The sequence below is a fragment of the Furipterus horrens genome, unplaced genomic scaffold (assembly GCF_987537825.1).
Source record: "Furipterus horrens unplaced genomic scaffold, mFurHor1.1.pri manual_scaffold_12, whole genome shotgun sequence".
Taxonomy (NCBI): Eukaryota; Metazoa; Chordata; class Mammalia; order Chiroptera; family Furipteridae; genus Furipterus; species Furipterus horrens.
In genome coordinates, this window is record NW_028327182.1 from 76,418,465 (window position 1) to 76,430,743 (window position 12,279).

Consider the following 12,279-nt stretch of genomic DNA (forward strand, 5'->3'; position numbering starts at 1 on the left):
GCTTTGCTGCCGAAGCCCTGTGTCCAGTGTCTTATTGTGAGCATTTCTCACAACCTCAGGCTTACTCTGGAGGCAGCCCAGTTCGTGTTTTAGCAAGCTCTATAGGCAAAGCCAACGTACAAAACAAAGCTTGAAAACCACTGCTGCGGGGACCTTGCAAGTGATCCGGAAGGAGAGAAAGGTTTTAGAGACATTTCACAATCCATTAAACACGCATTCTTTCTTTTGACTTTTCCTCTGGGGACTGAAGAAAGTTTTGAATTCTGTAAATTACTTTTCAATCACCAGACCTTTTTTTCAAAGTTAATGTGGGAAACAGTTTCAGCTGATTTTCTCTAAATAGCATATTTTTTGGTGTCAATTACTACATATATATTACATTTGTTTTAAAACCTGTGTACTATTAAAATATTCTGTTAATAATTATTAACAATTGTTTGCAGTTTTTCAAGTCTGAAACGATCATCTTCATATGTTTGCTTTTAGATATTTTCTCATTATTAGAACAAATTTCAAAAAAATTGTGTACATGAAAAGGTTAAAGTCTATTGATATTCTTAATAAAAAGTCATGTGAATTTATAATTGCATTTATAATGTGTTTTATAAATAAAGGAAGTACCAATTTATCTAAAATTATAACATTGAATATTACCAAACTTTTTTGTTTTGTCATTTTTAAGGTGTGATATGTATTGCATTTGCATTAAAACTCTATAATTATTTTAATATTTAATAAACTCATAGTATCATTCTATTATTTAAATTTACATTTTATTTGATTATCAATAAACTTGAATGTGCTTTCATATGCTTTGGTCATTTGCATTTTGTGTCTCTTTGTAAAACACCCAATTATAACAGGGTGGTCAAATGAACCAATGTTTTTCCTTATGCATCCAGGTTTTAAATCACGCTTAGGAAGGTATCCCAATCCCAGCATTATTTCTTTTAGATTACTTCTAGTTTTATTGTTGATGTTTATATATTTAATGGATCTATATTTGTGCTATACATGTTCTAAGTTAGGATATATTATCGCATCATTTTTATTTTGAAATAGAGGAAGTTAAAACACAAAATGGTTGAAGGACCTTCCTAAGGTTAACATCTGGTCATTAGCTGTGTCAAAGCTCTTCTGACTTAAAGTTCAGAGTACTTTCAACACCTCTCAGAGAAAAGACATGGAGAACAGTGGGGATGTGGATAGAGGGGTGGAGGGGTGGTACAGGGGATAAGAAATTAAAGAGACTTTACATGTCTTTCTTTCCCTTAACCCAATAATCAGAATATCCAGAATGGGATGGACAAGAATAATAATAAAATAGTTGGCTTTCCTTTAAAACTAATTTTTCATTTTATGTTATTCTTTTCCTAGATTTTTACATCTGTCAAAGTATAATTTTCAAAATCTTTTTAAATGACTAAAGCCAAATAGAATGTGTATTCAAAATATATTTCATTTATTAATGAGGAAGTCAGCTGGATAGCACAGTTGTTTCAAAAGGACTTGATAAACTGAATGTTTACAAAGTTAAAAAACAAAAACACACAATGTTAAAATCAAATTGTTAGGTTAAAGATATAAGTGATTAATGTCCTATATAGCAGTATAATCATAAGTTTTAGGGTTGTATTTTCTACTCAACAGAAATCATTTCCAGCTCTTTTGTATAAAAATATACAAGTTACTTTGTCATAAGTAACATATAAGACACATCCCTTAGATGATTTAAATAACTCTAGAGTGAGACTGTTAGTGCTCCAGGCTAGTATTGAATGAACACACAACTATTTTTTTTGCTTTATTTTAGATAATTTTTCTCAAAACATTTGTAATCTAAAAGAGAATAGACTTTTAAGATAAAGTATTTATAGAAAAAATAAACTCTTTGTTAAATTAACACTGGTTAAAGTAACTAAAACTTCTGGTTAAGAAAATTGCACATACAGATAATGCATTATAGAATTGAACACCTGAAACCTATATAATTTTATTAACCAATGTCATCCCAATAAATTCAATAAAAGTTTTTAAAAAGCAGAAAATAGCACAGAAAGGTTAAAAGTTTGAGTAAAAATAAAGCAGACAAATAACAACAAAGGAAAGTTGGGTGGCAATCTTAATATCATAAAAATTAGAATCTAAACTCTCAGATTAGGATTTGAAACAGAGGGTTTTAAAAGAAATAAAAGATAAACTTCAAAGGAAAGAGGCCAATGTGACATTGCAGCAAATAATGTGAGGAGAAAGAGATATTAGATGTCTTTAAAGAGAAAGCTAAGCGACATGAAGAGTTTTGTAGGCTACACTAAAATATTTCATTTTGTTTTAAAAATCAATTGGAGAGTTTTAAAGAACAAAGGGCCATGGTTTAATTTTTGTTTTTGAAGAGTCACTCTGACTGCTCTGCAGAGAGTGTTGTACAGCTGAGCAAATTGGAAATAAAGAGACAAGGTGAAGGGCAATAATCCAGAGGAGCAATGATGCCGGATTGAACTAGGATGAAAATAGAGAAAGGTGAACAGCTAGAAGGTATATTTTAGAGAAAAAGCTGAATTCATTATTATCAAATAAATAGTGAATAATATTGAAAGGTGCAGATGAAAAAAGTGTAGTTAAGGTTAATAATTGAAGGTCTAGGACAAAATGAGCACTAACTAAATAGTAATTGCTACTTTTATATTATTACATATTACAATGGGGTTATAACAGGAAATTAAAAACTCAATTCATTTTTAAAAATATTTTATTTATTTACTTTCAGAGAGAGGGAAAGGGAGGGAGAAAGAGAGGGAGAGAAACATCAATATGTGGTTGCCTCTCTCACGCTGCCAACTGGGGACCTGACCCCCAACCCAGGCATGTGCCCTGACTGGGAATCAAACCAACAACCCTTTGGTTTCCAGGCTGGCACTCAATCCACTGGGTCACACCGGCCAAGTCTCAATTCCTAATAGATGAAAATGGTATAAATAAGTTTTGCTAGTATATTTGGAAATCTGTACCGAATCCACATTTCAATTGTAAAAGATAAAATTTCTTTTTGTCTAGGAATAGGAAACCTACATAGACCGATCAGCATGAAGAAAATGGGAAATGTGATTAAAAACTTACCATCTAAAATTTCTCTAGTCTCAAGAATTATCATATATATACCACTACAGTAGTTCTTCTTCTCTGGCCTCTCTCTCCACCTAGAAAAAGAGCTCAATCTTTTCTCATAATAAACAATTGGAAAATATTAAAGACTATGCCTTTTAATTGGCACCAACTTAATTAGTCCATCTAGGATGCCCGATATCTTTGTTCTCATCTCATATTCTCTCAACATCTTCTTCAGTCTGCGAACACAGAACTAACATTGGTCTTATTCATATCTGTATCCTAAGCATCTACTTAAATGCCCTTAAACATAGAAAGTAGTAAAAAATATTTACTACGTTGAAACAATGAATAAAATGCAATATATATATATATATATATATATATATATATATTTAGAGAATAGTAAATTGGGGGAGGGTAATTTGACTCTAGAGAGATAGAACAAATGGTTGGGGTTTAGAATGAAAGATGGGGAAAGGTTTTACACAATTGTTCTTAAAATTAGTGAGTGAACTTCCAGCCAAGATGGAGGCTTAGACGGACACACTCAGTCTCCCTCTACAACTAGAAAGGAATACAACTACCTCAAAACAAAAGATAACCAGAAATTCCAGAAAATAAAACTACATGGAAGCCCAACGTATGAAGTTATAAACCAGTGGTGCTCGTCTGGATGGGTAGGAGGGGCGAAATCAGAACAGGAACGGAAAGGTCAGGCAGGGCTGTTTGCAGTCGTCGTCGGCAGCCGTCCGTCTCGAGAGACGATGGTGTAGCTTCCTAAGAGTCTATCTGCACCGCCGAGAATGGCTGTGCAGTCCGACTCGGGAGTGACACGGTATCTGTCTCCTCCCGTGTTGAAGCTACAGAGCCTGGGCAGGGTGATATGGAGGGTCTGCTGTTGCCCATGCAGCAGATCCCCCCTCTCTTCGCAGCTGAAGGGTCCAAGGGAAAGACGGAGTCAATACAGCTTGGCTTCAGGTGCGCCGCAGGAGTTGCCGGTGTTGACTACAACGTCAAACCGCCTTAGGGACTCCGGCTCCGGATTTTCTGTCGGGGTTTACTCCCTTAGCCTTTCCCCTGAAGAGGTATGCTGCAAGGCAGCGGAGGTTTTTTGGAGTCAGAGTTTTCCTTCTCTGATGTGCCCTGACTGGAAGATCGAACCAGCGACACTTAGCTCGCAGGCCGACGCTCAATCCACTGAGCTAAACCAGCTGTTTGCAGTAGCAGCGGGGAAAGCGGCAGGGGGAGCAATCCCGGCTGCAGTCCTGCCCCGGCAGCTCGCGACCCCAACACGGGGAAAGGCAGCCCCACCATTGCCTCAGACGGTGAGGCCCAGAGGGAGGGAGGACGGATCCCAATCTCCCAGTGGAGACTAATGGCAGGAATCCATCTTGGACCCCCGCCCCGACACAAAGCGCCACACAACGTGGGAAAAAAGTCGGGATCACTGCCAGTTCCCAGGTTGTGACGAGTACACGGGGCTCCGCCCCACACAGCCTGCCCGGGAAGCAAAGCAAAACACAAATCTGTCAAAATGAAGCTGACAATGATTCAAATCCCAGTGACGCAGCTCACCAGGCAGCAGATGAAGAACCTGACAGATGAAGAAATAAGAAACCTTTCAGAGGCTCAGTTCAGGGCCATTGTTATCAGGTGGCTTACAGAATTCACAAAAGGTTTGGAATGAGACGGGGAAGGAATGAAAGCTATGCATACTGAGACAAATGAAAACACATACAAGACAAGTGGTGAGGAAATAAAATCCAGAGATCAAATCAACAAACCTGAACATAGAGAAGGAATAAACACTCAACCAGTGCAAAAAGAGGAAACAAAAAGTAAGGAAAGCGAGGAGAGGATCAGAAACCTCTGGGATAGCTATAAGAGATCGAACGTTTGGATTATTGGATTGCCAGAGGGCAAAGAAGACGAACTAGAAATTAAAAAATTATGTGAAAAAACAATGAAGCAGTATTTCCTGAACTTAGGGAAGGAAATAGACTTACAGGTCCAGGAAGCACAGAGAGTTCCAGAAAAACTGGACCCAGGGAGAAACACTCCAAGACACATTAGAATCAAATTGTCAAAAATTAAAGATAAAGAGAGAATGTTGAAAGCAACAAGAGAGAAGAAAAGAATCATGTACAAAGGAGTCCCAATTAGACTACCAGATAACTTCTCAAGGGAGACCCTGCAGGCAAGAAGGGATGGGCAAGAAATATTCAAAGTAATGAAAAGCAAAAACCTACAACCACAAATATTCTATCCAGAAAAACTGTCAGTCAGAATAGAAGGGCAGAGAAAGTGCTTTCAGGACAAAATAAAACTGAAGGAGTTCATTAGATCCAAACCACTATTATATGAGATGTTAAAGGGACTGATTTAGAAGAAGGAGGATCAAAACTATGAATATTAAAATGAAAACTGTATCACAAGAACCAACAACAGAACCTAGGGAATCGAAACAAAGGCAAACTAAATAGGCAAAGAGAGTGGAAAAAGAACTATAGCTATGGGGAACATACTGGGGGGAGGTGAGCAGGGAGAGGGAAAGGGTAGAGGAAGGGAGATGGTATAAGAATTAAGAAGCATAGTAGCAGGGAATGGAATAGACAGGAAGAGGTTGAGAAGAACTATATGCACAACCAATGGACATGGACTAAAAGGGGGGGACAACTGGAGGGACGGGAGCCACCAGGTGGAGGGGAGCAGAGGGAAGGGAAATTGGGACAACTGTAACAACATAATCAATAAAACATATTTAAAAAAAGAAAAAAATTAGTGAATGATTACAAGTTATTTTTAGGACAAGAAGGGAAATTTTGTGGTTTGAATTAAAACATTGAAGGTAGAACAAACACAGAAGTTTTACATATCAGTTTTATTTATAAAGAGAAAAAATTGAAATTCACCAAATGTCTAACCCATGTAAATTTCAGTGTTGTACAAATGGGATTTGGTGCAACCATTAAAATTATATTAAGATTAATTAATTTCAAGCAAAGGGTTATTGTGTACTTTTGAGTTAAAAGTGCAGAATAGATTTGGCTATGCAATAAGGTTACAACTTTATAATTTTGCAAACACACACATACACACTTAGGTAAATTACATATCTCCAAACACTAAAGGTATTTTGATTTTGTGGTGGTGCTATGAAAAAATAGTTTTATATTTTAAAATATTTCCAATTTTTATTTAATATACTTCCATTAACATAGTAATAAAATTGTTATGATTAGAATATTTTTTCATAAGAATATTGTGGCTAATGATAAGCCACCATGCCCATCACAGGTCAGTAGTTTTCTAATTTCTAAAGCTTAATAATAAAATAAACTATCAGTAAAGAGAAATGTGAAGGAAGATTTCATAGAGTGGATTGCTAAGTTATGGAACTCATCAACCTGAGCTTATATGTATTTGAAATATTTTTATCAACAATATGCCCATATGATATTATGAAAAACAGTTGGGTGATATTTACAATAATTATATGTTTCAAAATCAAATTAAGACACATAGTGTGATAAATACTTGCATAATTATGGTGTGAAATGGGATAAAATATTCTGTTTCAAATTGGTCATGAATTAGAAAATCTAGGCTGTAATGTTCTAACTTATCTTGTTGTCAATAAGACCGAGGGTTGGGGCTGGCCTTGTACTTAGTTCTAGACTCAAACGAGAGTGTAAGAGTTATAAGGGGCTATTAGATAGTAGTAATATCTAACTTCTATTGATTTCTTACTTCCTCACCAATAGCATGTCTATGAAATTTTATTCTCACAAAGGAAAAACAAGTTTCAAAGAGATTAAATATGACTTGCTAGTTTTAAAACTGATCAGAGATTTAGCTGTAATTCAAACTGAAACCAGTATGACTACAATAAAGTCTACCAATGCCATTAATTAGAATTTGTTAGATTGACTATCTACTATTTCTCAACTAGAGTAATGTATAAAATTGTCTTAAAGGAAAAATGCTCATAATTCCCAGATAATAATTTCCTAAGCATTCAAAGACCTTGGATGGAAAAAAATAAATAAAGGAGAAACTAAAATTGTACAAAAGTGTCTATAAGTTGCAAGTTATCACTGCGACATAAGAATTTTGTTTTTATATCAGGGAATAAACATAGTGAATTCCTTAGTATTATGCACTCTCAGGAATGTCTTTGCTCCTCTTCTCTCTCCCCACTACACAGGCCACAGTTTCAGAAACATGGTTCTAGTCTACCTGTTTAAATTTATGCAAGAAAGAAGACTGCTCTTGCACTTAACTGTAGTCATGTAACTACTGTGGACCCATATTAAAACAAGGCTGATGAAAAAAACAAAACAAAACAAGGCTGGACTTGAGCTTAAATGGGCTAACTTAATTGCCTACCCTTTGCCCATACTGCATCTCATATGCTAGCTTCCCTCTGACCTTAAAGCTATAACTTCACAGCATAAGATATAAATTATCTTCAGCAAATCAAGATCATACTGGTGAACATGGGTTAACATTAGGCTGATAAAACCAGTCAATGATATTGGACCATGTCTCGTATCTCCTTGACTATTTTATATTTTGCACCCTTACTTTTTATCATCTTTTGCCCTCTCATGTCTGTATGGTCAGGTTTGGGAATCTCAGAGAAAAACAAAGTTTGTTCTCATTACCCAGGCCCGTCTAACTCTATCTTTTTACCTCAGTCCCTGTAATGGGTTGAATGCTGCACCTTCTCCACCCCAAATATATGTCCAATTGGAAACTGTGAATTTAACTTTATTTGGAAAAAGGGCCTTTGTTGATATAATTTAGTTAATGATCACAAGATGAGATCATCATGGATTAATGTGGACACAATGACAAGTGTCTCTGTAAGAGAAGACATAGACAGGAGGGGAGAAGACAGACAGAGCCGAGACCACGTGAAGAGGGAAGCAGAGATGAAGTCCTTCTACCACCAGAGCCACAAGAAAATGGAAGAGGCAGGAAGGATTTTCCTCTAGAGCCTTTGAAGGGAGAATAGGTCTGTGGACACCCTAATTTCAGACCTCTGATCTCCACAACTGTGAGAAAATAAATTTCTGTTATTGCAGGCCACCAAAATTGTGGTAATTTCTTACAACAGCCAGGGGAAAGTAATATACTGCCTGAGCCTCATTTTGACTAAATGTATCAGATGTACATTTTCCTATACCTAATGTGTTTGCCCTTTCTTAGGGTCTGTCAGCTCACCCCTCTCCATGTTCTTTCAAAATATCCTGAGTGAGAAAACTAAGTTCTTTGTTTAAATTCTTGGTTTCCGGAGAACTATCTTCACTGTTCCTCCTTTCCTTCTCTTCATGTCTGTCTGTCCATTTCCGCTTTGGTTCTACTCAACTTTCTTGGTTCTTAAACTTTGACACAGAAATCCGTACTCCATCCGAACTCCTTCGCCCCAAACACGTTCCTCTTTATCCATCAGCACTAACTGATATGAAGTCTGATCTCTTTGCCCCTGTCTCTACTCTGTTGCCATCATTGCTTCAGATTCCCAGCCAACATGATGAGGCAGGCTCCAGGTCCCAGCAGAGATAATAATTTTTCCGGGAAATATTCGAATTCTTCTTACCTATAACTTCTACCTGGAAACTATAGCCTCCTGTGGCAATTATTTTGCTACTCTTCCTTCTAAGCAGCTCGAATCCACTGCTTCTATTAAGTGTTTTGAATTTCTACAGGAGACTATATATGCATTTACTTTTCCTAAACGGTTGCTTGATCACTATAAGGAATAAAGTTTCCCACATCCCCATGACTAGTTGCACTAGTCCTTTTCTTCTGCTCCATGGCACATTTAAAAGTCCTCCTTTCCTTTGTTTTTGTATTTAAACTACTTCCAAGATCCTTCTCAGTGTTTTTCATGACATGACTCCTTCATTGCCACACCCAGCCTTTTAAGTGGAGCCCTCATTTCTCAGCTGGACCTGTGCCGTCCTCTGCATTCCATGCTTATCAAGTACTGAGTCACTTAGGCTAGAGGTTCAGAAATAACGGTTCTGCCTGGGGCTCTAGCATCAGTATTTTTTAAAGCCCTCCAAACAAATTGTGGTGTGCAGTCCTGGAACCACTCCTCTAACCCTCCCTGCACCTAACATTCTGCTAGGAAACTTTTCAAATGCCAGTTGCATTATGTCACATATGCACTCCAAATTCCTGAGGCTAACTTTCAAGATCTCAATTTACTTCAGTCTAATCTCCTGCCATAATCAATTGGGCCCTCCGTTCCTGCCAAGCTAATTTCCTCATGGTCTTTGTCTAAATAAAAAGTACTCTGCCTCCCCAATCCAAACACACACACACACACGCACACACACACGCACACTCACGATCTAGCAAAAGATTTTTGTGGTATATTTATGGACATGAGTCTAAGACATACATTTTCCATACTGAAGCATTGGACCCTGGAAATGTTTAAGAGCTTATAGAAACAGTGGAGTACACCAAGTCACCCTCTCTCCCCAAAGCCAGAACGTTTGTTTGTTCATTAACTTTGTGTTTTTTTTCCAAGAGACATTGAAGTAAATATTTATGGTAAGCAACTAAGTTTACTGAAAACATCTTTGGGCCAGTTGACATGAAGGAACAGCTCTCCCATTACTTGCTTTAAACTAAAGGAAAACAAAGCCTGTTCATGCTCTTAGCAAAGTCAGTGACTAATATTTCCCCTTCTGACCATTTGCAACATCTCTGGTCCCCGGTGACCCTGATGATAGAATCTCTCCTGATGGGTAAAGCAACCAGGGTCAGATTTCTCCTTCCTCACCTTTTCCCAGAAAGAGATCTGTTTAAACTTTTTACACAAGAGAAAGAAAACTAAAACTGAAACAAACATCTACACTTTTTTAGAAATCTCATGTATGACTCTGATAAAGTAGACCCAGTTTGCTAGATTTTTTTTTTTCTTTTTTCTTTATAAGGAGCTCAGGAATGGAAATTTCCAGTAGGGGATATCCAGCTGAATCACAAGACAAATACGGTATGGCTCGGTACATCCCAACTTGATGTTGTTATTGTTTCTCTCTCTCTCTCTTTTTAATTAAAAGAAAAACAAAGAAGAGAACTCAATAATTGTGGCTCTACCTGATTTTATATACTTTATAATACTTTTCCTCAGCTCAGGGTACATATTTAATCCCACTAAGACCTTCTTGGCCTATGGGCTTTTTCCTCCTTGTGAACTAAGAATGATGGGAATATTCCTGAGTCAAATTACACACACAGAATGGAGTCTTTAACAAACAATGACTGAGGGTCAGGAGAACTGGCTTCTTAGCCCTTACACTGCATTTATCAAAGTGCTTTCATGCTCCATAGCAATCCAGTGGGTGGGAGCAGCACCCGATCTCCATTCAGTAGATGTGAAAACTGAGGGTCAGTCACTACTTGTGATTCACCAAAGTCGCCATGAGTTTTTAAGTGCGAGTTAGGATGACTGATGTTTGGTTTAGCATGAAAGTCCCACGTCACGGGAATCCTTTCAGTTCCTAATAAGTGGAGACTCTTGATGACCCCAGTGGCAGTGTCAGAGACGTAATCCAGTACTGAGGGTTACAATCCGACTCTGCGTAACACCCTGAAGTTATTACTTTTAATGTTCAAATTACTTGCAGATGTGTGACTTGGCTTCACAACTAACACGTCTACAAGAGTTTTTAGGCCCAGTGAACGGATGCTACCTATCTTCATCTGTATTCCTCCGATACCACTCAGAAGCAAATAAGCATCAGAATGGGCATTCAATAAAAGTTCATGGAATTCCAGACCATTTTTTAAATCAATATTAAATGACAATTTAGGCCTGTGGGAAGAAAAACTTGTATATAATGTTGTTGCAATAATGGGAACATTGGATCCCTAAATTTAAACTGATGTAGTAGGAAAAAAGATGTCAAGAGTCATGAGTATTAGTTCTGCTTTGGTCATTAATATAATTTTGGGCAAATCCCTGCTTCTGGACTTCAGCTAACCCAAATGTAAAAGAGAGGTGTTGTAAATCCTGTGACTTCTTACAGTTATGTCGTTGTCAGCCTCAGACTAGATTCAAACAGGAAACAGTGTCGGTAAAAGTTAACTGACAAAAAATTGCAACACAGATTGAAGCTTAAGTAGAATTAAGAAATAGGTACTGTTTCTTCTAAACAATTTCTTCCTCTTCTCTGTAAACACCTAATTCCTCCTACCAGCCCCCAAAGCACTTGAGGCCCTTTTAGTTTCTGTTCCACTAGCTAGTCAAGATAAACTGTTCTGCCCACATAACTGATCTCCAAATTCTGTCTTATTTTTTTAAATAACTACTATATTTTCTCATAAGTTTACATAACTGACAACTTGTTGCAAAAAAAAAACCAAAAACCCTGACATTAAAATATTTCATTTGGATTTATCTTTTGTTGTAGCTATCACTTCTCTTTTGTTGGTAATTATACATTGCATTATTTATAGCATTTTTCCCAGATCAACAACTTGGTATTTGTGTTGCATTTCTTTTAATGACTACATAAAACAAACAAACAAACAAACAAACAAGCCAGCATCTCAGTAAGCTTATTCTGACCTGATCGGAGTCTCTGTGCTTACCAGAGGATTTGGAAGAAGAAAACCATAATCTTCAGAAATGTGAAATCTTCCTAAAGATAATGACAGTACTGTCTTTAAATTCTGACTTTGACATTCCATAATTTTGCTTGAAGTATCTGCGCTGATGTCTCAAAGGCCCAGGTTATGGGAACTTCAGAACAGCATTTCTGTATTTCAGTTTGTTAAGCAGTGTTCAGCAGCAAGGGAGAACCTTGGCCTGAGGTTGAATTCCAGACTGCCATGACTCTCTCTGACACAAGGCTAAATAAACAAAGCCTTCTTATTTAAATAAATAGGCAAAAAAAAAAAAATCACCTCAGAAAAAACTTTCTTTTTTATTTTTTAATATATCTATAATATGAGAAGATTGATTTTAAACCCAGAGACAAATCGGTAAAGGCTGATCGAAAATACCCTGATAGGAATCTGATCCACAATGAACCTTGACAATTGAGTCTTTATCCAAAAGCAAAAATAAAACTACTTAAGCCAGAAGTTAGTGACATATGGATAGATATTTCAGTGACTGCTGGTGAGTAGGGTAGGAAGGAGGGC

The 12,279-nt window shown here is 37.0% G+C and overlaps 1 protein-coding gene across 1 annotated transcript in view; it reads right to left on the reverse strand.

Moving 5' to 3' along the window:
- IDO2 (indoleamine 2,3-dioxygenase 2) overlaps window positions 1-11,843 on the reverse strand; it is a 53,630-nt gene extending 41,787 nt beyond the window's left edge. The window contains exon 1 of the mRNA XM_090258458.1: window positions 11,725-11,843. Within this exon, the coding sequence (XP_090114584.1) occupies window positions 11,725-11,823 (99 nt within the window). The 5' untranslated portion in view covers window positions 11,824-11,843. The remainder of the gene's footprint in view (window positions 1-11,724) is intronic.
- Window positions 11,844-12,279: the final 436 nt, after the last annotated feature.